At 49.0% G+C, this 24,313-nt stretch overlaps 1 protein-coding gene and 1 long non-coding RNA gene across 2 annotated transcripts in view; both read right to left on the bottom strand.

Moving 5' to 3' along the window:
• Htra1 (HtrA serine peptidase 1) overlaps positions 1-21,165 on the bottom strand; it is a 49,138-nt gene extending 27,973 nt beyond the window's left edge. The window contains exon 1 of the mRNA NM_031721.1: positions 20,654-21,165. Coding sequence (NP_113909.1) covers positions 20,654-21,125 — 472 coding nt within the window. The 5' untranslated portion in view covers positions 21,126-21,165. The remainder of the gene's footprint in view (positions 1-20,653) is intronic.
• LOC134485181 (uncharacterized) lies at positions 4,603-8,786 on the bottom strand. The gene is made up of 2 exons (XR_015652622.1): positions 8,614-8,786; positions 4,603-7,266 (listed from the first exon to the last, which is right to left on the bottom strand). It is a non-coding gene; the product is annotated as an uncharacterized LOC134485181 (long non-coding RNA).
• Positions 21,166-24,313: the final 3,148 nt, after the last annotated feature.

The following is a 24,313-nucleotide window of genomic DNA, read 5'->3' as shown; positions in this document are numbered from 1 at the left end:
CCACACCCTAAGGAGCAGGACCCCATCCCCCACTCCCCATTCCGTCTGCTCCCTTAGCTGGGGGAGAAGGAAGTCTGTGGGGCTGAGGCTGGCCCTTCCTAATTGTCCCATGGCTAAACAGAGCACAAAGCTGGAACTGGCTGCCCTATAGTAGTGGCCCACATACAATGAGGCAGGAGAGGAAAACTAGAGACATGGGGATTGGAAAGAAAAACATAAACATTGCTTTGATATGAACTGATGGTCCTTCTAGAAAACTTTTAGGGAATATAAAAATAAAATACCCGGATACATGAGTTTAGTGGTGCCGTAGGAAAGCAGGTCAATACGCAGAATGCATTAGACTTTGTATGTTTATCAATGAACAATGACAGCAAAAAAAACTTACAAATATCATAACGACATCAAAAGTATTAAAAAAATACCTGGGGAAAACATTAACAAGGTTGTGTAAGAACTGCCCCTCGAATGCTCCAGAACAAGTGTCCAAACAAGTTAAACTAGACCTAAATAAATGCAGAAAAATACCAGACTTGCAGTTTCGAGGCTCAGCACTGCTAAGTTTTCAATTTCCCCCAGTGGATGTGTAGATTAAAACACACTTCCACAGAAAACCTCAGGAGTTTTAGTAGAAAGCCTACTTCTAAAATGTATGTCGACATTAAAGACTGGTACCATACATGCGAGTCTCACACAGGAAGCACTGAAGGACCTACAACAGGACTTCATTTTTAAACAAAAATTAATCTAAATAACCAGAATCGGCCCGCGGAAAGATGAGTCACAGCAATTTACAGAGATAAATCTTTCCGCTTGGCTAATAAATATTTAGTATTACTGATTTTAACACCACAAATGGCCCATTAAGCACAGCCAACTATTTCTTATCGTTTTATGAGCTAATGGCTGCCAGACTTCAATCCCAAAAGGCAAATGACCCGCCTTTGTCTGTTATAAACTAATAGGCACACCACTTCATAAATGTCAAACCCTTAGAACTCATCATCTCTGGGGGTTCACAGACGGTATCATTAATCACTTTCTTTTATTTCTTTATTATTATTTTTTTTTCAGACAAGATCTCTCTGCATAGCCATGGCTGTCCTGAAACTCACTATGTAGACCAGGCTGACCTTGAACTCACAGAGATACGTTTGCCTCTGTCTTCTGAGTGCCGCGATTAAAGGTGTGCACCATCTAAACCACCATTTGTTTCTTTCCTTTCCTTTTTAAATTAAGCATTTTCAACAACTACCTTTTAGGAACAAAGAGAGAAACACGCAGCTCCCATTATACAGAATGCTTACTGGAAAGACCTCTGGTTCAACAACCTGACGGTTTCCAGGTCCTTAGCAGATGCCCAAATCTGTCTGTAAATGCTTACCTTCCTTAAGTGAGGGGCAAGGTGTCTTTCATACATATATATGTGGAAGTGAGAGAAAAGGGATGACAGTCTCAAAACTTTTGTGTCACCACATTCTTTGGATGACCCCCCTATCTCCACAAGGTGAGGCTGCTGGCAGTTGCTTTGATAAAAGAACCGGACCACAGAAAAATTACTCAACACTGGAAATGGTGGAAGTTGTACTGAATTTGTCTGTAGTACTGGAAAGGTCAAAGGTCACTAGTCTTATCTGTTTTCCTTTTGCTGTGATAAATAGCGCGGCCAAAAGCAACTTGAGGAGGAAATGGTTTATTCTGTCTTAGATTTCCAGTCCATCATTCAGGGAAATCAGGGCGGGAATCAAGCAAAAAAACGATGGAAGGACACTGGTTTCTGGCATGCTCTCCCTAGTTTCCTTACACTGTCCAGGACCCCTTGCCTAGGAATGGTATTGCCCACAGTGGATGGGACATTCTTACCAATTAGCAATTAAGAAAATGCCCCATTAACCAGTCTGACTAGTAATCCCCCAAGTGAGACTCTCTCAGGTAATCTGGGTCCTTCCTGTATATGAAAGCTAACCAGGAAAGCCACCAAAGAGGGGTGTGTGTGTGTGTGTGTGTGTGTGTGTGTGTGTGTGTGTGTGTGTGTTCCATTCAGTGGCAACAGTGGTAAGGTGAAGTGAAAGGTAATTGTTTTTTCCCTGATGACTACTATGTCGTAAGGACACAAATAAGTTGTTAGGATAACACTCTTGGCAATTGGAACTCTTCGGTGTTCTTTTGGCCTGGGAATGTCATGAAAACTTTGCTGTGATACAACTGTCTCCTGGAAGGAAGGAGAGGATGTGCTAAGACTATCAGAAGCCAAGGCAGTTAGGGACCTCGGATGCTACTGAATCCCTACACCAGTGCGAAAGATGCAGAGCAGACGGTGTATAGCGAAAGTCAGCCCAACAGGGCCCATGTCTCTGACAAGAGCTGTAACAAGGCATCAGCATGTGGAAAACTTACAGAGGTAAAACAGTTCATCCGATGCAGTTGCTTCAGTGTTATGGGCTGTGTAGGAATAATTCTGGGATTTTGTTTCATTTTTAAAACACAGAAACATCGGAAGACTATGTTTTCAAGTTAACTCCAGGTGCAGGGATATGGGGCCGCTTCTGATCGTCCACAGCAGTGGCTATGACTTGCCTCGTGCTCTAGCAGAGGCGTGGTTTTGCCAGCTGCAGAGTTTCTGCAATTGTGTGACGTTTGGAATTCTGGGAACTTTTCAGAGGGACTATAAATGCTAGAGCCTCAATAGGCAGGGTTGGTGGTTGACGGCTGTTGAAAGGGGGGTTGTTAGGGGTGTGTTAATAATCATGCGCAAAGAAGAAATTAAATCCAAGAATCTTTATCTCTCTTCCCTCTATCCTTCCTTTTCTCCTACCTAGTGAGAGGGGTGAGACAGGGTGTGGGGAGGGGATGTTAGGGTAGGAAAAAGAAGAATCCACAAAGTAGCAAAGACAAGCTACAGGGCTGGACATGATGTATCCTCCCATAGGCTTTTGTGTTGAAGCCTTGATCTCATCAGTGTTGGTGGATCCGAACACTGAAGACTCTGGCCTCACCAATGGGCCAATCCACTGATGACGTAATCACACGATGACATCACTAGGTGGTAGCAGATAGGTCCTGGCTGAGAGGAGATTGCTGGGGTGTGTCTTTTAAAAGGGTGTCTGGTCTCCAGATCTTTCCTTCCCCCTCCCTCCATGCCCTTCCACCCATCCCCTCCTTAGCAGACATGAGATGAGCAGACCCCTCTGCCACCAGTACCTGCATGTGCCTCACAAGCCCACTGAAATGGAATCACAAATCTTCCCTCCCTTGGCCAGGAGGGACGTAACTCAGCTGGCAGAGTTACTGGGTATAGCGTAGCTGGTAATCACAGCATCCCGCAGAGGCAGGACCAGAAACTCAAGTCATCCTTGGCTACAATACTGAGACCAATACGAGCTTGAGACTCCTAAAAACCCTGTCTAGAAAAACAAAATAGAACAAAAGCCACTCTCCTCGCTTAAGTTGTTCATATCCAGTGGTTTTGTTTGTTTGTTTGTTTGTTTGTTTGTTTGTTTCCGGAGCTGGGGACCGAACCCAGGGCCTTGCGCTTGCTAGGCAAGCACTCTACCACTGAGCTAAATCCCCAACCCCTCATATCCAGTGTTTTGTCACAGTGATAAAAACACTAACAGATGCCACAGGCTCTGTCCTTCTGCCACAGACTCTGTCCTTCTCCCACATGGCAGCTATCCCAAGTGACGGACTGCACAGAGAGCGCCTCAGCCCAAAGTCCCTGCTACCATTTCCGAGCTCTTGCTTAGCCCAACTCTGTGGCCATTGCCTCGCAACAACCCTATGGGGCTCATCCTGTGCTTCTGAGAACTTTAGGCTCCTCCCTCTCAGTTCCTAAAAAAGATGGGGCTCCACTCCAGCCCTCTCTGTGTACTCACGACCATTTTGCTTCCTGCCTGGAATGCTTTATTCTTCCCAACAGCTAGTCAGTCAGACCCCAGTCGGCCTTCAATATTGGCGGTAAAATACTAGGCGATACCAGCCAATAAGACTTTGTGCTTAAGCACAATGCTAGACACAGATGTTTCCTCTAGTTTTTCTTCAAAGCCTTCAGGGTGGCCCTAATACTTGAATCTATACAGTAGGAAAGTGTGTGGCTCAAAGACCCAGAACTGGACTAGAGATAAAAGAGTTTTGGCCTAGCGTGCATGGATGAAGCCCTGTGGGTACCACACAGTAATCCAGGCACGGGAACCGCACCTGTAATCCCAGTGCTCAGGAGATAAGGAGGATCTGAAATCCAAGGTCATCCTTGACTGCCTATCAAGTCTGAGGCCAGCTTGGGCTACAGGAGGTTTCATACCTGCTTGCTCCCTGCCTCCCCCTAAAAAGCTCAGAGCCAGTGAGTAGCACAGCGGGAAGCTGGGCTGTGCAGAGACTCCCAGCTTCATCTCTGCCCTCTGCAGCCTCCCTCCTCAGCCTCAGCTTTCAGCTCCCTACATCCCATACCACAGTGGGATCCTGAACCACACTTCTGGACTGAAAGATGGGTGGGGTTGAGGGGGGCAGGATGCAAGCCTTCACTTCCAGCAAGAACAATGCCGCCATCTAATTTATCTGCAGAGTTGATATGTACAGAGAATTTGGAAAACAGGACACAGTGTATTCGAGGGAAAAAGAAATGAATCCTTCTTTATTCCCCGGGGAACGGCCTGTTCCCCAAATTCAAATCAGTTGCAAGTACAAATTGATCAAATGCTTGGCATTTAGTGTAGTGACCCACATTCAACACTGGCTTCATCATCTGCAGGGCCCAGGGCAAAATGAAAATGAAGCTTTTGTTCCAAGGATTACAAATGTCAAGGCGGTCACCCCAGAGCATTAAAGCAGGTAGAACCCTCTGACTATAGTTACAGGACCCTGTGGAACTAGACGGGCCCATGCTGGAAGGAGTCAGTCTGCCAACTCACCAAGTTCTTCGGATTTTAAAGTCATGCTAGAGTTCCTAAAGGTGGAAGCCAGGAGCCCACGGACCATCTCACACAAAGCTCACACCGCATCCATCTGCTGGGAGCTGAGAAGCCTTCCTTGTCCTTGGTGATTTTCAACGTCAGGACAGTGCACAAAGGCAGAGGCAAGCTATACGACCACAGGCAGGACCCTCAGACTGGGTCCTCTGCTTCCCAGTGAGAGAGTTCTACTGGGTGGCCTCGATGGTCCCTCTCAGCTCTAAAATCAGTAGTGGTCTTCCCCCTAATTTCTTCAACTCCAAAGCCTAGCACAGCCAGTCACACCTGAATTCATATCTGAAAAACTAAAAAATACAAGCACAGGTCAGTTTTGCCAGAAACCAGGACTCAAGGAAAGGAGGGTTAGGAAGGAAGATAAAAACACACAGGGACCATACCAAGGCCTGCTCAGCAGGAAGGCAAGGGGGACGGAAGGGGCTGGACAGGCCCATGAAGGGAAAGCATCTTCCTCCCAGACACTTCAAGTTCAGAATGGCTTCCTTCTGCCATGTAGACCTGGCCAAGTAACCCAAGTCCTTTCAAAGGAGCCAGAATGCCTTGCACAGAAGTTGGAGAGGAAGCCAGTGGTAAACGTGTGCATTCCTACGGGAAGGCACCTTGACCACCTGAGGTCAAAGAGAAGCTGTTATCTAAATAATTACCATCTGAAGCCCTGGCTGTTGTAAGCCGGAAGTCCTTCCCAGGAGTCTGAGGGAAAATAAACAACACAAGCAAACATAGCAAGCACCCTGTGGGTGAGGAGATCTTTGGGAAAGGTGTGAAGGGGTAGGACACAGTCCCCAGCTGTCACCTGCACCCTCCCACAGCCAAGTGGAAGGTACACACTGGGTGTGTCCTCTTCATCTTTCAGCCGCCCAAGAGCCATGTGTTATATTTGATAGTGTGATCAGTCCAAAGCATGACCTAATGACAAGGAACTACAAAGAGCTACTAAGTCAATGCAGGACTAGGAGAAAAACGCACCCCACTCAAGGTGCCTGTCTGCAAGTGCTCCTGTCTGCTCCGTTCACAGCGTACCATCTGTGCTAGACAGGGCAGAACAGGGCTCCTGGGGCTGGAGTACAACTTCAGCCAAGGCCCCAGACTCCCAACTCAAGGCGAGTCCCCATACATGCACTGCCTGCTCCCTCCCCTCACATGTGCCTGTGTGCTCAGCCACTAGAGATAAACCACGAATAGTATCCTTCAGAACAGTCATTACATTGTATTTTTGAGGCGGAGTCACTGGGACCTGGTGCTTGCCAATTTTGCTAGGTTGGCTGGCCTACCCTGCCTCCCTCCCCAGTGTTGGGATTGCAAGCATATGCCGCCCTGCTTGGCTTTTGACGTAGGTTCTGAGAGTCAGCTCAGTCTTTAGGCTTCTCTGGCAAGCACTTTACTCATCCCCACACTTCTCTGCCAGGGGTGTAGTAAGTGAGTTCTTACAGAGCAGAGAGAAGGAGCAATCTGTGTTATCAAATCAACTAGTACCAAGCACACCAAGCAGCCAATCCCTAGAAGGAAGAAGCAAACACCTGGGCTATCCTTCCATGGCTAGGAAATCCTTCATGGCTCACGAACCTTGGGACTTTCCCTGTCAGGGTAGAATACAAGCAGCTGAGACCGAAGCAGGTATGGGTGGCATGTCGAGACAGGACTAGAACCTGTGTCTGGGGAGAGGTGTGTGCTACAAAGCCAGAGAGAGGAACAGATAGGGAGGGGTGTGCTGCACCATCATGGAGGGGGACAGACGATTTGTCCCCAAGGAAAAGCTCCCTTTATGAGAGTTCTTACTGAATTTGGGAATGACCTGGGAGACCAAGGGCCAAAGTCCAGATGAGCAGAGTGGGGAGGAGGGTTGGAAAGTTCCAAGGAGAGAGGCGTGGGGGTAAGGGAAGCTCGCAGGGCTCCGCCTCTGCCAGTGACCTTGGACCGCTTTCTCTGAGGATCAGAGAAATCTGTAGGGCTGATGAGGTATAAAGTGGGTAGGAGATAGACCTCCTGTGCCTGAAGGAAAGAAAAATAAGAAAATATAACCCAGTAATCACAGCAACGATGTCTCACCAGGCCCATGAGCCCATTCAAGTCGAAATGGCTGTGTTCTGTGTCCCACTCTCTTAAATTCCAGAGTTGGCACCAGCCAGCTGCTGGGTCTGAGGTGGGAAGGCAGCAGAAACAAAAGGAAGACCTTGAACATTCCAGGAAGCCAGAACCCCTTTTCTGAGTGGTGCTGCGACTGTACATTCCAGGCTGCTGAGCACGGGATACAAGCAAGAAGAGAGGGCCCGGGCAGGACAGCCAGCAGAGGTCCAAGGTTAACCTGAAAAAACGAAACCCTGTGCCATCATCGGCACAAGAAGGGAACAGAAAAGAAGCACGCTCCTCGAGGATCCGGTGTGACGTTTATGCAAGGACTATTTTGTCCACTGCACCACCTTCTTTTTCCATTATGTGGGGGGGGGGGGGGTCGTCTGTGTAGTCCAGGCTGAACCTGTGGGATTCTTCTTGACTAGGGTAACAAATTTCTGCAATGTCTGACTCAGATTTTTCTTTCCTACCATCAAAAATTTTAGAGGAGGGCACTAGGGACGTGGCTGCATTGACTGAGTGTGTAATGTTGAAGTTAGTCCTGGTCCTTCCTCCCAGCCCCATGCTCCCAGAAGTAAGACTCAGACCCAAAATATATTTGCAAATACCTTGGTTATATAGCTAGGCTCTCCTCTGACTGGATCATAACTGAAAATAACCATTTATTCTAACCTACATCTGTGCTCAGGGACCATGCATCAATCTCCTCACACCTTCCCGGCCAATCTCCCGCCTCTATTTCCTGCCTAAGCCATAGGCCAGAGGCTTTTTAATTGACAGGTGATGCATCCATACAGTACACAAGATATTCTCTCTACAATCTAGTATGCACAAAGTCCTGGGTTTAATCCCCAATGCACACACTGTAATCCTAGCACTCAGGAAGTAGGTGCAGGAGATCAAAAATTCAAGGCCAACCATGAGTAGATTTGTGAGTTCAAGGACAACCTGGATACTTGAGACCCTGCCAAAGAAAGAAAGAAAGAGAGAGAGAGAGAGAGAGAGAGAGAGAGAGAGAGAGAGACTGACTCTGCCCCTATCTTTTGCATAAAATTCCTAAGTTTCCTGTGACCTCTTTCTTTCTTCCTAATGAATAGAGAAGGAAGAGGAGGTGGAGCCAGGGACCTTAGCCTTGGTTCCCAGCCCACACTGGCACTTCCAAGCACTGGCAGCCCCTCTTTCCGGTACAGTCTCCCAGACGGCTCCACGTGGGAAAAGCTTGCCCTGTGCCAGACCTCAGGCTGTGAGGGCTGAGGATGGTGCAAGAGACTGCTTGCAGGGGCTAGGGTAAGGCTGCAGTCCAGGTACCCAGACACTCACTCACAGCAGGTAAAGGGAAGGGGGTTGGGTCACCCAAACAAGTCTAAGGCTGTCTCCCTCAGGACCCAGCTGGGGGCATCTGGCCAGTTGGCCCACAGCCCCTAACTGTGTTGTGACTCACAAGCTCGACCTAATTCTGTAGTTTTGGCTTTCCTGGGAAAGGTGCCTTTGGAAAAGCATGTGTCTACGTTAAATGATGCTTTCATTTTTAAAAAGTTACTTCTGTCTCAAGGATGAGAACAAAGAAAATGATAGTAACCTTCTTCGCGTGCGGGTGGTGAATGCTGGGGATCTCAGTCAATACCATCTCCATCCACTCGCTCTGGGAAGCGTCCGTCTGGCTCCAGCACTGACCTTCACAGATTTCTCAATTGAGTTCTCTTCCTGCTCTTGATTCCTCTGGTTGTTTTGTCTGAGGCTGCCTGGGTGTTCAGCCCCTGAAACTCCAACCTCCAGGGCAGGGCTGGGAGGGAGGTGGGGCCAAGAGGCTGTTTCTCTAGAGGCAGGAGAGCTGAGGCTCAGCCCGGAGAAGCACCAATGCCCTCTTACTTGCCAGTGTACTGCCGTTTCTATATGGAAAGCCAGACAGCAAGGCGGGGGGGGGGGGGGGGGGGGGGGCTTACAAACCTGAGACGTACCCCAGAAGGAAATGATGCCTCAAGCAAGCTGCTAAAGGGGCTCGGGGGCTGGGTCCAGAAACAAGGCCCTTCCTCTTTCTAGGCCTCTGGCCTGTCAGATGAGAGGCAAGCCCATTTCCGACATCCTTTCTATAATTACAAAAAAAGCTGTGTGTTCTAATAAATCTGAAAAGTACACTTCCTGATCTTTTCAACGTGGGATTCTCAGTCTTATGGAATATTTCATTCCGGCTTCATAACCACTAATACATTAATACTGCCTGAGTATTTTAGACTTTCAAAGTGACTTTCAAGACTGGGATTATGTGTCCTCAGCAGGGAGAGTTGTCTTCCCATAGCCACACAATGAGAAGATTTTTTTTTCAGTTATGAAAATGATAACATGATACCATCTGACAGAGGCCAGTCGCAACAGACCACGTTATAGGACCCCACTTGTAGAAAATGTCTTGAAAAGGCAAATTCTCTGGGATAGAAAGTAGGCTGGTGGCTGGCTAGAGCCAGGGAAAGGGAAATATGGGGTGTCTGCTAGTGAGTGCTGTGTTTATTTTAGAGCTGGTGGGAATGTTCTGGAACTACAGGTGATAAGTCCACAGCTCCAAGGACATATAAAAACCTGTATGTGAATTATATCTTGAATATGTTGTCATTAAAATCAAAGTTAATAACAATAATGTCATGTTTTTATTTTCTTTTTGAACGGAACTATCAAACTAGAAAATCAAATTTATGTAGCTCATATTCCCTTACATGTGTCCAAAACATCTGAATAAACACATTCTTCACTTTTCAAAACAGAAACAGTCTGGCCTCAATCCACATCCTTGGAAAGAGCTAGCATCTAGAAGGTTCCATTTAGTGAGCCCTGACTAGACACCCGGACATTTGCATTCTTTGTCATATACTGGGTGAATGTCTTTGGACCTTCAAATCCCTTCACTTGACCCAGGCTCCTCAAAAACACATCACCAAACCACAAGTGACCAACCAGAAGGCTGACATGGCAGTCACAAGCCCCTTTTCAGCCTAGATTAGCTATGATCACAACTCACTAACCCAGATAATTCCAATCTCTGGAAGTGCTCATTCCACCCCAAACACTGCTTCCCTTTACCCGTAGTGAACGGAGACAAGACAGGCAACAAACAGGAAAATCTACGTCTGAATGGTTCTGCTGGCTTGGGACCCACATCTGCCATTTATCATGAAGGATTTCCTTCGAAAGAATTTCTTGTAGCCTTTCAGCAACATGGGAGGCTGACCTTCCACAGCTGGGATGGGAAGATAGCTCGGTCAGTACAGTGCTTGCCACACAAACACTGAGGATCTGAGTTCAAGCCCAAGAACCCACAAGAAGGCTGGGACAGATGCCTGTTATCCCAGCACCCAGGAGGCTCAGACAGAAGACCCCTGGGGCTAACTGACCAACCAGTGTAGTCTACACGGTAAGCTCCAGGCCAAGGAGACCCAGGTCTCAAAAAATACCAAGACAGAACCCAGGAAAAACACCCAAGGGGCTAGAAAGATGACTCAGTGGTTAAGAGCACTGGGTTGCTCTTCCAGAGGTCCAGAGTTCAATTCCCAGCAACCACATGGTGGCTCACAATCATCTACAATGGGATCTGATGCCCTCTTCTGGTGTGCTGTCTGTACATGAAGTCAGAGCACTCATACACATAAAATACCTAAATAAAGCTTTAAATAAAAGAGACACCCGAGACTGACCCCTGGATTCGGGACCACCACAAATAGGTATGCACACACGTGCCCCAGACTCATACATTCACACTCTCTCCCAACAAACACTTTTAAAATCTCCATCACTGATGACAAAGGACTTCAGCAACCCTTTGGGGACAGAGTTTGACAATAAATACCAAGGGTTACAGCAAACCGGTCCACTTCTCTCCAGCTACTGTACTTGGTACTGTCTATCCTAAAAGAGTTCAACACACCAAAACACCTATGAACATAAAGTGTCTGTCCTTGAAGTGCTAACAACCACGGCCCCCTGAGGTGAGGCTTGAGACTGTAGGAACGTGACTCTCTTTCCTTGTGTATTTTTGACGTGATTATGCTTCGGGTTTCTAAAAACTGATAGAGTACAGTTTTAGATCATCAGACATATAGAGGGAGTGGCTAAATAACACAGAAGAAAGAAACCAAGCCTGTCTGAAGAGAAGAAAACAGGCTCATCCTGACAAAGTTCAAACCGTAGATAGGTTAAGGCGCCAAGGCTCCTCGGCACTGAATCATTCGCAATAATATTTGCGCAGATTTTTCCCTGAGGCAAGTGCACTGCAATTAGTGTTCCAGAGCCTCAAAACGCTTGCAGGGAAAAGCCAGTTACCACACGGGCTACCATGTAGTCATCTTTACAAGTAGGAAAAAAAAAAATCTCTTCAATGACACTTTGAAAAGTGAGACTGAGTGAAAACACCTACTGTTTCTCGGGCCTCATGGGAAAAATCTCCCATGTGGACCCCAGCCTCCTCCAAACACCTAACTGCTCCAGGAGAAGGAGGCTGCCAAGATGGGTTCATAGAGTCGGCCCCCACCACCAAGCTGCACATTTATACGTGCTTTTAAAAAGACTTTATTTTTATTCTTACTTGTTTGCCCACGCATGGGGTTTGTGCATGTGAGGGCCAGAGGAGGGTACTGGATTACCCATACTGGAGTTATGGGCAGTTGTGAATTACCCAACATATTGGGAACCCAACTTGGGTCCTCTGCAAAAACAGTTCATACGACTGAGCATCCCTCCAGCCTCAGATATGAAGATAGTCTAAAGAGACTCTCCTGGAACACACACACACACACACACACACACACACACACACACACCCCACCCCACCCCACACACCTTTGGCTATCATTCTATTGAAACAATGGTCCCCAAGGAGTTGGAATTTCCCCAGGAATCTCATGCTGAGAGATAAAAAAGGGTGACGCCTGTTGCTAGCCAGAGGAGGAGCTAGTCTTTAGGAAAGACATTTCACACAATCCTGACATATCAGAGCATCTTTCCAGTGAGACTGGAGCGGAGACAATGATGGGTCAGTGATGGGTGGGACCACACCATGACCTGGACTGCTTAAGCCACATACCCTCTGTTTAAATCTAAACTTCATGTCAGAATTCCCACAGATAAACTTGGGACTATTCTGTCTTCCTTCCCAATGTGGTCACATTGAATATCTCATTTCTGCTTCTCACTATTAATTGTGTCTTTTATTGACCTGTTGAGGACATGCACGTGAATGTAGTTTATTAGGGCTGACAGGGCCCAGGCTCTGACTCCAACAAGTCTAATAACACAGCTTGTGAGAACCAAGTTCCCTTCGGGTGCCTCAGCTTTCCCACCTACAGTGTGAGGAACTGGGCTGTGAGGCCGGCAGCACCTTTCGGCTTCAGGTACTGAGATGCTGTCTTCCCTACAATTAGTTGGTGGCTTTGACCAACCTCTGGTGTCTCCACAGGGCAGTGTCTTGATCCACAAACACCAAGGAAAGACAAAATCAAGGAGCTCGTGTGGCTACAGATGTGTAGTGGAAAGTACAGCAGATTCCATGGTGGCAATGTTGAGCTTCTGTGGTTAGAATGTGTCCCCATGTGGTGCCGTTAGGGGGTGATGTGGAACGTTTGGAGACAGGGCCTTATAAGGAAGCAACTGGATAACTGGAGGGTCTGGCCTTTAGCGGGAAATAAGGCAGTTCTCCTGGGTCCTTGGTTAGTTCTTACGAGAGGGTGGTTTCCACAGAACAAGCCTGGCCTCTGTAGGTCTCTTTCTGACTTCCACATTGTCTCACAACCTCTCCAGTTCACACTCCCATGGTGCCACCCACCATGACATCTCTACCAGAGTCAAGCATATGCCTGCACCTCCAGAAAAGTGAGCAAAATAAGCTTCTTTGTAAAGTACCCAGTCTCAGGGATTCTTTGACCGTGACCATGGACAGAAGTGACCCAGTAAGATCCACCCTACTTTTCTATCTTTTCTGGATCAGTCATGGTGTTTTGGGGTTTTTTGGGGGGGGGGGATTGGTTGGTTGCCTGGTCAGTTTTGTTTTGTTTTGTTTTTTGTTTGTTTTGCTAGCACGAGATCTGGAAGAGTGTGGACCTACTGTCTAGCAGTCCAGGTATCGGTCAATCATTCCTATTCCCGGTTGACAAAGCTCATTCACTATCCCATTAGTTTACCTGACCTTAAAATCCCCTGCTGGTGTTCCCAGTACCATTATCCTTAAGCAACACAATCAGGAAACAGAGCACAGGGAGTCAGTGACTCATGCGGGGTGGGGGTGGGGCTGAGGAGGTCCAGTTCCCTAAAATGGAGTCCCAGAAGACAGACTGTAGCCGAGGTTGCTTTAGCATCCTTCCTTCAGACCCTGCCAACACAGGTGCAAAAGCAGTGTCTTGTTAAACAGCACCACCAGCCTGCACCATCTAACTGATATCTAGAAGATTCCAGTCAACAACAGCCAAACACGTGCTCTTCTCCAGCCCATATGGAGCTGTTCCCAAGACTGACCACATTCAAGGCCAGAAAACACACTCCAATGAATTCAAAAGATCAGAAATCCCCAAAGGTGTTCTAAGACCACTATAGAACTAAACCCGAAAGTCTTATAAAAGGGAAGATGTTGGAAAAGACTCCAAATGTCTGAAGATTAATCAGCATGCTTTTAAACAACCTGAGTTAAGGAAGCCCCCCAGTCTGATAGTGAGGCGGAGCCAAGTTCAAATCCTAGCTCTCTCCTTAGTGGGTGGCCCTAGGTAGATAAAACCTCTTGGAACCTCTTCTGTTTCTATAGCTAGGCAGCAGGGTTAATGCCACTACCTTCCCATATCCACAAAGGAACAAGACAAGGCCTGTCGCCCAATTAGAACAGTAGTGGTCACTCTTTAGATCACTGTGATTTGGTGACATTTCCCTCATCCTGACCCAAGAATATAATATTCCACCTCCAGGTGGCTCACTCTGTGTGTGTGTGTGTGTGTGTGTGTGTATGTCTGTGTGTGTCTGTGTGTGTATCTGTGTGTGTGTCTGTGTGTGTATATCTGTGTGTGTGTCTGTGTATGTCTGTGTATGTCTCTGTGTATGTCTGTATCTGTGTGTCTGTGTGTGTGTGTGTGTGTGTGTGTGTGTGTGTGTGTATGTGTGTGTGTGTGTGTATCTGTGAAAAGCAGGTGTTAACTTTTGGATGAGCCCTCTCTCTCCCATATCCAGCCGGCCGGCATATACTGAGGCAACCCCAACTGGCAGCAGTCTGTATCCATCTGTCTACAGAGTAATTACTGACTGATGACTCCTACTTTGAGTATGGGTACCAAATAGAAAACTCATCTTAGTCACAGGGCGTGAGATGCCCCAAGTGTTGGATGATCGGGTAGCATCTTGCCCAAGACTGTGGAAGGGAATTCTACATCTCATCCACACTGAGACAAACATGCTCACTGCACAGGCAGCCTAGCATCTCCTTCTAGAGAGCTCATTGCACAACCCAGGGAAGAAGACGTTCCTGAAGTCTAAATTATTGCACAAGGCTCTGACTCATGAAGACATGGGTTATTCAAATTTGGAAATTATCAAAAATTCCAACCACGACTACCAGCCCTCCGAGAATTCAGTGCACAGATGTGACTGTCCCATGGCTAGGGAGCAGTTGCTGTCAACCAATGCTATACAGAACCATTTACAAAATATGCTAACTCAACAAACTGTCCTAGCAATCAAAATAATAGGCTATTTGTAAACTCCCAAATTGTTTGGGTTCTTTTTCCCCCTCTTTCCTGAAGACATGACAAATTTTTCCCTATGAGGAATTTCCAGAACATAAAAACAAAACCAGGCCAGGTTCAAGAAGGACATAGAGTGTCTATCAACTGCCGTCTCCTGTAAGCTCTAACCCAGTAAATGAGATAGTGCGTATAAAAGTCTTAAGGACTAGGGAAATGCTCAGGTCAGTAAACTGAGGCACAAGCATGAAGTCCCAGTTCCATCTCCTGCACCCATGTGGAAAAGCCAGTAAGTGTTTTATCTCTATCATCCCAGCACTGAGGAGAGTCTGTGGGGCTCGCTGGCTAGGCAATCTAGCTGAACCTATGGACTCTAGGTTCAATGAGAGACCCTGTCTCAAAACAAAAGGTGGGGGTGCGTGATGAACGGAGATGCTCAACATATGTCGCTGGTCTCGGCATGCACACTCACACATGCACACACACACTCCCGGGGTGCCACACATGCAGCCACTTCAGAGGAAGCCACATACTTTTCAGAAGCTCAACGCTGGGGTAATGATTGGGACTGGACGGTCAGAGGCTATAGAAAAGCAGCCTTTAACTCCCTTGGCCCAGAGAACCTTTCCAGACTAGCAAACTCCATGTCCGTCTCAGGCCACGTTTCCACTCCTCTGTGCACCTTTCCTAAAGCGCCCAACTCACCCACATGAAGTGTTGCACAGGACAGACATTCTAGACCTTTCTTCTGAACTGACTGCCTCGCTGGAGCTTTGATGGTCATGACAATGGTTGCCACTACAGCTGACAGGGCAGAGTTCTATCTAGAAATACACCAGATGGTGCTGAACACTTCGTGAAACGATGTCCTTCGTGCTAATATCTCTGAGCAGGGTGAGAAAAAAAAAAAAACCTTATTTCCATTATTGTTTTACTCGTGAGGAAACCAGTCACACATTCAAAAAGGGAAGCTCAGACAGAAGTTTAGCCCACAGTCAGGCATCGCGAAAGCTTCTCAATAAGAAAGGTCAGTTAACTTGACCTCTCATTCCTATACCTGCCATACTCCTGAGTACACAGACACTGTTCAAGGAATGGTTTGGGTGGATTTGGGATGTATTCTGCCCTTCCAGCGCTCTAACTCCCCCCCTCCTTACCACTTATGTCTGTTTCTGAAGCATGTTGTCCTGGCTAATGTAACCCGGTGGTTCTAGATACCTGTCACTTAGCAGGTCTGAGTCACACCAACTTTCCAGGGGCTTCTGAGTTTTTAGGGAAACATTCAAGATGTCTACTACCCTCTTCAGTTTCTCTGTTGCAAGCATTTTTCTTTTCTGGTGTCAGAGAAAGTGTCGAAGCAAAAGACACAGCTCAGTAGGGCCTTAACCAGAAGGACCAGGAGGGGAAAGTCCAAGGTCACAGAGGGGAGCAAAGAATTACCCTGTGGCATTGGTTCTTAGGAGTGGGCATGTGACTCCCACTGACTCCCAGAAAGACACATAAATGACTGAAAGCTGAAGTAAGGGTGGCTATGGTCAAGATGGAGGCATTCCTTCAGTGCCAAACATGGCTTTACAAATCATAATTTAAAGTGGGAGCCTCTCCAGGGCATCCAAGCCTTTGAGCGGGATACAGGAGCACAATCTCCTCACAGACTGGTGGTTTCCTTCCTCACAGGCAGCTCTAACTAAAAGGGATCTCAAAACCACTGACCCAGGCCCTTCACTGCTATGGCCCTGAAGGCCAGGGAGGCTGGCACCAGTCAGGTCTGGTCCCACACAGGCCAGAGCCAGGGGTCAGTACTCAAAGCACTGCCAAGAGTGACTGCTCCCTCACAGGTTCCGGGACCAGAGCTTTGTCCATGAGAAACGTAAGCTCACGGAAAGTCTGATGTCTGAGTCCAAGGCACAGAATTTGCCCAGGATCACCCAGCTCCAAAGGGACTCAGAATTCATCCTGCTGCGCTGAGGCATCTGGCCAGCCAGCTCACCATCCTGACGTCCCTGACCAATCTCACTCAAGTTCCGGGACAATCTATTTATTGCTCCCCGGGATGGGATAAAGTAAACTTAATGCCTGGCTTTCGATCCTGTTAACTTACTAATTTTATCGAGCCTTACTATTTAACACTTGAGCAGACCATCAGAGAGCATTAAGAAAAGTAAGACACCAGCCAGTAAGGCAGGCTCTACAAATGCCAGGGAAACGGTTTAGGACCGCAGAAACTCCATTCATGCTTTCTACCAACCCTCGTCTCTCCTTTTTTTTTTTTTTTTTTTTTTTTTTTGGTTAAAGAGACAAAAAGTGCATCCAACTACCAATAGCAAAACTTGCACTGTAGATGAGAAACTGTCTAACTGTCTCCAGGAATATGAATGACTGTCTTTGCCCCGACTGTGTTAACTGTGAGCTTCCTCAGGGGAGGACTTTGTGCTGCCTCTTGAATCTCCTGAGTTCAGCAGGACCAGGTACTAAAGCTCACAGTGTCAGCCTGCTCAAGGCTCACATAAAAGAAGCCACCTAAATAAAACCCGTTTAACAAAGAGTCCGTGCCTCCAAGAGGCGTGGTTCCGTGGCCTCTGCCTTCAGAGGCTCTGGGGTGAGGCTATGAGGGAGAACTTCTGAAAACCTCTAGCTGTCCCCTCTAGCCCACCTCTGCCCGCACATGAGGCTTGGAGACCTCTGGGCTTGTCGGTTTGGGATGTCTTGGGTAGGACTGGCTTTGCTGGAGTAAGGATGGGTAGACTGAGTTTCTCCTATCCACAGAGTCTTTCCCTGGCTTTTTACATGCAGCACCTCACATGTTGATTACTCTTTTGAAATGTCTCCAGATCCGGAAGGGCCTTTCCTACCCAAAAACAATTTACAGTCTAGGACTCTGGCTGGGAGACATCTTTTCTACAACCCCTTATACTCTGGGCTTCTCCTGGGCCAGTAGCTAAAGGCAACTCTGTCCCAATTCCTATGCCCGTTGGAGAGTCATCCTTCGTCATCATCCCAAAGCCACGGCCATCTGGGGCACTGTTTTTCGGCTCTTAGCTCTACTTAGCTGGATCTGGTTTATAATCTCCGTTGCTCTGTCAACAGCACAGGCTACGAACGGGTTCATGATCCATGCATGGGCTCAAGGTGCTGCTGCGTGATAGTCAGCTGTACCAGGAGAATTACAGCACTGGTTCTGTAAAAAGGCGCCTGAAGCAGAAGTATGAATTATATGATACCTTTGTTGCTGCTACCCTATATGACTATACCTTTTCGTTTTAAAACGTGACACAGGGTCTCAATCTGTTGCCCAAACTAGCCTCGAACTCGTGGGCATTCACTCTCACTCTCTTCTTGTACTCTCCTGGTCAGTGATAAGTAACAGGTCCTTGTCCTCTGGTATACGTGTACGTGTCTCAGCCAAACCCTGATGCGCTGATAAATTTATCTCTATTTCCAAACAAGACATGTTCTCTGGTGTTTCCATTAACCGACCTGCAGACAAGGGTTTTATGCAATGATGGCACTTTCTCCATCCAAAGAGCCATCGTGACTCCCAAAGCAACGCCTTGGACATCGCCTCCCTCCCACCACACTCCCACCTATCTCCTGAGCTTTCTGCTGAGACCCTGCCTCAGAACCTCTCTGACCTCAGTGTGTCTCACAGTCGATTCCCCTTCATGTTATACTCAGGGGTGCTTCTCAAAACAGGCCTCTGTATCCTCCCAGCATCCCCACCTATACTATGCACCGGAGCAAGCAAGCAAGCAATTCTTACTCAACCGTGACATCAAGTGAGCTAGCTGCCCTGAGCACCAGCTGCTGAAAGCAGGAGCCAGAATGGAACTGAGTCAAAGGAGCTGACTGTCTCCCACATCCTGCTCCGGGAGATACCTTAGGACACAGTCTCAGATGGCGAGTCAGGGCGAAGCAAGGCTAAGGGCCCGTGATGTACTCCTAGCATCTCCTATCTTTCTATCCATCCACCCATGTAACTGGTAGTCCCTAAGTATCAGGCCCACAGACACACTGTGTCAGACACGATACAGAGCAACAAATATTTACAAAAGGAAGGGAGAAGGCTGCCCCCCAGCTCTATATTCTATGGCTGTCTCCACATTGGTGGCCCTGATGGCCAAAGAAGGACCTGTCTCCCCAAAGCAACTCAACCAGCCAAGTATTCAGCCTCTGCTTGTGCCAGTAACCCAGGGCCTGGTGCAGCTAGGCCACCAACAGTAAGAGCTACTTTGTTTCCCACGTGTGTTTCTTTAAAATGTCACCGGTACACACTCAGATTCTTACAAAAGTAGCCCAGACTCCTACCTTCTGCCCTCCTCCTCTAGGCCTGTCCTACACCAGCCCTCCTCCAAACAGCGCCTGTTCAAGAACTACTCAAGGATGTCAGCACGTGTGACACACTACTTCCTCCCCAGGGGACTGTGGGCCACCAGTGTGGGTCACTTCTTCTGCCCATTTCTAACTAACTCCTGTCACACCAATCTCTTCTCAGCAGCTGCATAGCTCTTTACTTCTCCCCAAAGTGAGATGGTAAGTCCGGCCCCCTGGAAGCCCATCTCCCACATCTAGGTCTAGCTCTGGCCTGTTCTGAAGGAACTTGCCTGAGTTCAAGTTCCAGCTCTCAGTTCCACCTTGTCTAAGGCAACGACAAGGCCAGAAGCTTCCCCCTGCAGAAGCTGTGACACCGAATAGAGTCACAGGACAGCTCACCTGTCGCATGGGCTGGGGCTTAGTAGGTACCCCTGGATCAGTCCTCTCTGGGGGAAAAAAAAAACCTTCTTCTCTCTAATGATGCCGAGTTTCCTGGGCTGAGGTCCAGCCCTGTGCTCTGGTAGTAAGAATATAAACATCAGCCCACCTCTTCCTACACCACCCGGAGTACTTTCCTGACCATTCGAGTAAAGTTTTGCCAAATCCAAAGTGGTCATATGGGATCATATTCCTATAAAGAAAAATCTAGATCTATCCCTCTCTCCTGTGCTATCCTATCCTCTCCACCACATGCCCCTGGGGAGGTGCTAGGTTTGGGCAGGAGCCCAGTAGCTGAAGCCAAGTGCACTGGAGCCCAGCTGGCTGGTCCCCACACCGCTGGAGTGGCCAGTCTGAATTTACTGTTTTTCCACAGGGTATCTCTGGATTTAACTGAAGCATTTTTCTGGAAGGTCCTGCATGGAGCTGGGCGGTTCTCCAAGCTCTGTCATCCTGTTACCATCACCACCTCCAACTCTTTTTGGGACGGAAAGGTCACACGTGGAGGGGAAAGAGGGTGCATTTTTCTTCATCCCTAGTGGGCCCTCTACCTCAAACTTCGAGGTCCACTATCTGACTGAGTTCAAAAAAAAGGACCAAAGGACAAGTGTGGGGTTTTTTGGAAAGTTGAAATCAGTGGTGGAAGAAGGTCGGGTTACTAAATCAGTTTCTGCTTTGGAGGCAAGATGAGAAACGGTACTTGCTAAATTGAGCAGAGCTGTTCCCTCTCCCCAAAGTGAAAGTTTTCACGAAGACGTTCTACAAGAAAAACACTGCCTAGATAGTTCCAAGAAGAAAGGGAGCAGCCGAGAGGGAGAAGAAAGGGAAGGCGACAGACAGGAGTTCTTGTGGTCCCAAGGCCATGTGTGTCAACATGCCAAGTTCCGTGGTGGGTCACCACAGCCAGGGGATACTGGACCAAAGCGTACAAAGCACCTGCTTAGTGTTTCTCAGAACGACCTGATGCTTGGCGAAGAAATAGAGCCCGAGGGAGCCCATGAAACACGACCACCCCGAGTCACATCTCTCTCCCCAACTAACTGGGATGCCTAGAACAGCCCGCAGTGCTTCTCTGCCCCTCTGCATCCCCTCCCAACGGTCCCGACTGGTCCGGCTGAGTTGGCGAGGGTGGGAGCCTCCCAGGAGTGCAGCGCAGGGCGGGGCGGGTACCTTGGCCGCAGGCGCCGCGCTGCAGGACGATGACCGGAGGCTGGCGAAGCTTCTCGGAACGGCGGCTGGCGGCGCGCAGCTGGCACAGGTTGGTGTACGTCTTGGCGTCGCTGCCGCACACCGGCTCGCTGCTGGCACACACGCACAGACCGGCCTGTGCGCGCCGTCGTACTGTGGCGGAGGCCGGCACCCCGAAGGGCACTACGCATTGCAGCCCCTCGCCGCAGGGACCCTCCTGCAGGCCGCACACTGCACCCTCGAGCGCGCCGCACACCTCGCAGCAGCCGCACGCGTCGCGGACGCGGCCACCCTCGCAGTCCGTGGGTGGCGGGGCGCAGCGGGTAGGATCGCAGTGCTCCGGACAGACAGTGGCAGCGGGGGCCGAGCGGCTGATCCCCGACGGCAACGCCAAAGAGGGAGCCGCCAGCAGCAGCAGTAGCAAAGACAGGAGCGCGGTACGCAGGAACTGCATGGCGACTCCGACGGCCACGGGCTGGACCACAGCCGAAAATCCGCGCTCCGGACGGTGTGCCGGGGTCTTGGGGACAGCGGGTGCGAGTGCGCGAGGCCGTACGGTCAAGCCCATTGGCCTAGCGGCGGTGACGAAGCGCCAGGGGGACGGGCACCGCTCCCGGGAGGGGGGCCGAACGGGGACTGCCTGCGGGGACGAGGCGGGGCAGCGTGCGACTCCACCCTCCAGCTGGCTCAGTTTCCCAATTAGGTTCTTTTCCTCAGATATTGAAGACTTTAAAACCAAAGTGACCACTTAGCAGAGGGAAACCTGCCGGGCAGCGCGCGATCGCTTGGGAAAGTTCCCAGGTCGTCCAGCGCGCAGGGCGGTCACATCGACCCGGGCCACAGCTGCAGTAGACCGGTGGCCAGCATTGGGGACTGTGGCTGTGAACTTGACGCCACCGTGGGAAGGCAGCGTCAGCAGGACTGGCAGAAACCCAGTGCCCAGACCTAGTTTCAAGTGGAAAAAGCAAAAAAGCAAAGAGAAATGGCAGCATAAACCTTCCTAACGCTTCTTTTTTAAAGTTGTTTTCCGTGGAGTGCAGGCCATAGCACGCCGCGGGTATCTGGGGTTGGTACCTGGAGGGCCGCCGGGAGAATGCAGTGGCCGCCCTGCTTTGTACTGTTTGTACTTATTCACCCCGAGTTGTCAGGGAATGTGTGGTTACCACACAGAAGCGCCCAGCCTGCGCCTGCAGTCCCAGCGCTCGGGCAAATTAAGGTGTCTCAAAACAAAATGTTTCCCTTTGAACTCTCACATGAGGATTTCAGTGGCTTCTGGGAAGTGGCTGAGTCTAAGAATCATCGGAAAGGACAACCGTGACTCTGGAGGCAGATCCTGTACCTGGCCCACACGTTTGGCCAACACAGAACACATAAATCTTGTATTGGAAGATGAGAGAATTAAAGTTTGTGTTGGTCCCACCTAAGTTGCCACGCTACTCCCCCCCCCCCCCTACCGCACGGTGACACTCAAGAGTGGTGGGTAGAGTGCTGCTGACCTTGGGGCAAGGAGGAGTCACTGATAGGGCACTAAATTGCATCAGGGTTGCTCCCCTGTGCAGAATTTTTTTTCCAGTAAGCATATTTAAAACTCCCCTCAAAGCAGCCCCTAAGTCCCAGGTCCCAAGTCCCAGGGAGCCCTCCCATCAAGGGGCAAAAGAAACACACACACACACACACACACACACACACACACACACACACACACACACAGCCTCTGGCATGAGAAGTACTTTCGTGTCTGTGACTGAAATTCTCAGACCCTATGGAAACATATATGTCTACTGGTCCTCCTCTGCCCCCTTCCCCAGGTCCTCACTCCTCTCCCCTCCCCCCAATAAACTCCCTTTTACACCAGGTCTGTTGCATGGCATGATTTCTCTGGGCACACCTTGACATGGGCTCACCGTGATACCCCCATGCCGCATGATATTTCAGAGCATTAGTGCTGCGACCCAGGCTGTCCTGGTGCTGTGCTCCTTCCCATGGTTCTAAGCCACGCACTGAGATCCTATTCCAGCTGCAACAAATCTGCTTTCCTCCTCACTGGTCGCTCAGCGCCCGATCTACCATTTCCCTGAGTCTGAGGAAGTGACCTTTGAATGTCTGGCACTCCTCTGAATCTCTCGGAGGTGAAGATACCCCAGCCAGTCTTCAGGCTATGGCAAACCCTCTTCACAGGATCCCATCCCACCATCCTGTTGCAAACGTGCAGTTTCCTTAGAACCTACTAGACTATTGTTCCCCCTTCCTGCCCTCTTCTACCACCTCCACTTTGGGGCTGCCTGTTAATCCCACAGCTCCTCTGTCTAGGTCCTTGTGGCTTTTGTTCCTCAACCATTTCCTATGGTTGAAACTCTACTACTAGAGCTCCACTTTCTTCCTCACCCCCTTGTCTCTATGAAAGCTGAGGTACCAGGCATCGAGTTGCCTCTGACTTAGGGTGAGGCCTCAGCTGTTCTACGTGGTGATAACCCACTGAATAGTTTGGTCCTCAGTTTGTCTCCCGGGGACACCCATGACTACAGGATGCAATGACATTTTCCTTCCGCTTTCTCATCCACAACAACCATGTCTTCCACATCTGCTCATTCCCCCTTGGGATTCCTCTTAGAAAACCTCGAGCCTTTACACCTGAAACCCGACCTCAAAGAACTAAACGTATTTGCCTTTCCAACCAGATTTGGCTTTTTTTTTTTTTAATTTTTTTTCTCCACCTTTATTAACTTGGGTATTTCTTATTTACATTTCAATTGTATTCCCTTTCCCGGTTTCCCGGGCAACATCCCCCTAGCCCCTCCCACTCCCCTTCTATATGGCTGTTCCCCTCCCCATCCTCCCCCCATTACCGCCCTCCCCCCAACAATCCCGTTCACTGGGGGTTCAGTCTTGGCAGGACCAAAGGCTTCTCCTTCCACTGGTGCTCTTACTAGGCTATTCATTGCTACCTATGCAGTTGGAGCCCAGGTAGCCCTTATATAATCAATCCGACAACACCCTTGATCCTAATTTTATTCAGGACCTTTACAAATACTGTGAGCTATCAGGGAAATAGAAAGAGATTCCCTATTCCCTATTTTTCTTTTCTCCAAGCCCTGTTTCTTTCTGTCTGGCCTCGCTCCCCAAACTGCTTAACCGTCTTTCCTGTAAGTTTGCAACAGGTTAGGGACAGATGGGACCAGAGACTACAGGGAGCACGCATGCGCACACACGCGCATGCGCGCAGTCTCTCTCCCCTCTCTCTCTCTCTCTCTCTCTCTCTCTCTCTCTCTCTCTCTCTCTCTCTCCCTCCCTCTCCCCCTCCCTCCCTCCATCTCTCCCCCCTTCCTTCTCCTCCCTCCCTCCTAGACTCAGATTTTATTACAAATTGGCCATGGTACACCCTTGCTGCTTTATATTTCATGACGACCTTTCTACTTGAAGTCTGTCTGCCTTTGCTCAGCTCTTCTGATAGGAGTGCTCTTCTTCCCCTCCATGTGGACTTATGTGACCTGAGAAACTGATGGGGGATTTGAGTTTCATAAAAGAGAACTCTGCCAAGAAGCTGTACCTGCAAAGGCTGGTTGATCAGAGTTTAAACCAACGCGGAGGGGTTGGGATGATGCAGGTTCAGACCCTAATTTCAGTTTATCTTAGGATATCTTT

The sequence above is a fragment of the Rattus norvegicus genome, chromosome 1, assembly GCF_021556685.1.
Source record: "Rattus norvegicus strain SHRSP/BbbUtx chromosome 1, alternate assembly SHRSP_T2T, whole genome shotgun sequence".
In the NCBI taxonomy this organism is placed as follows: Eukaryota; Metazoa; Chordata; class Mammalia; order Rodentia; family Muridae; genus Rattus; species Rattus norvegicus.
The sequence above is the reverse complement of the archived record's forward strand: the minus strand, read 5'-3'. Positions and strand labels throughout refer to the sequence as shown.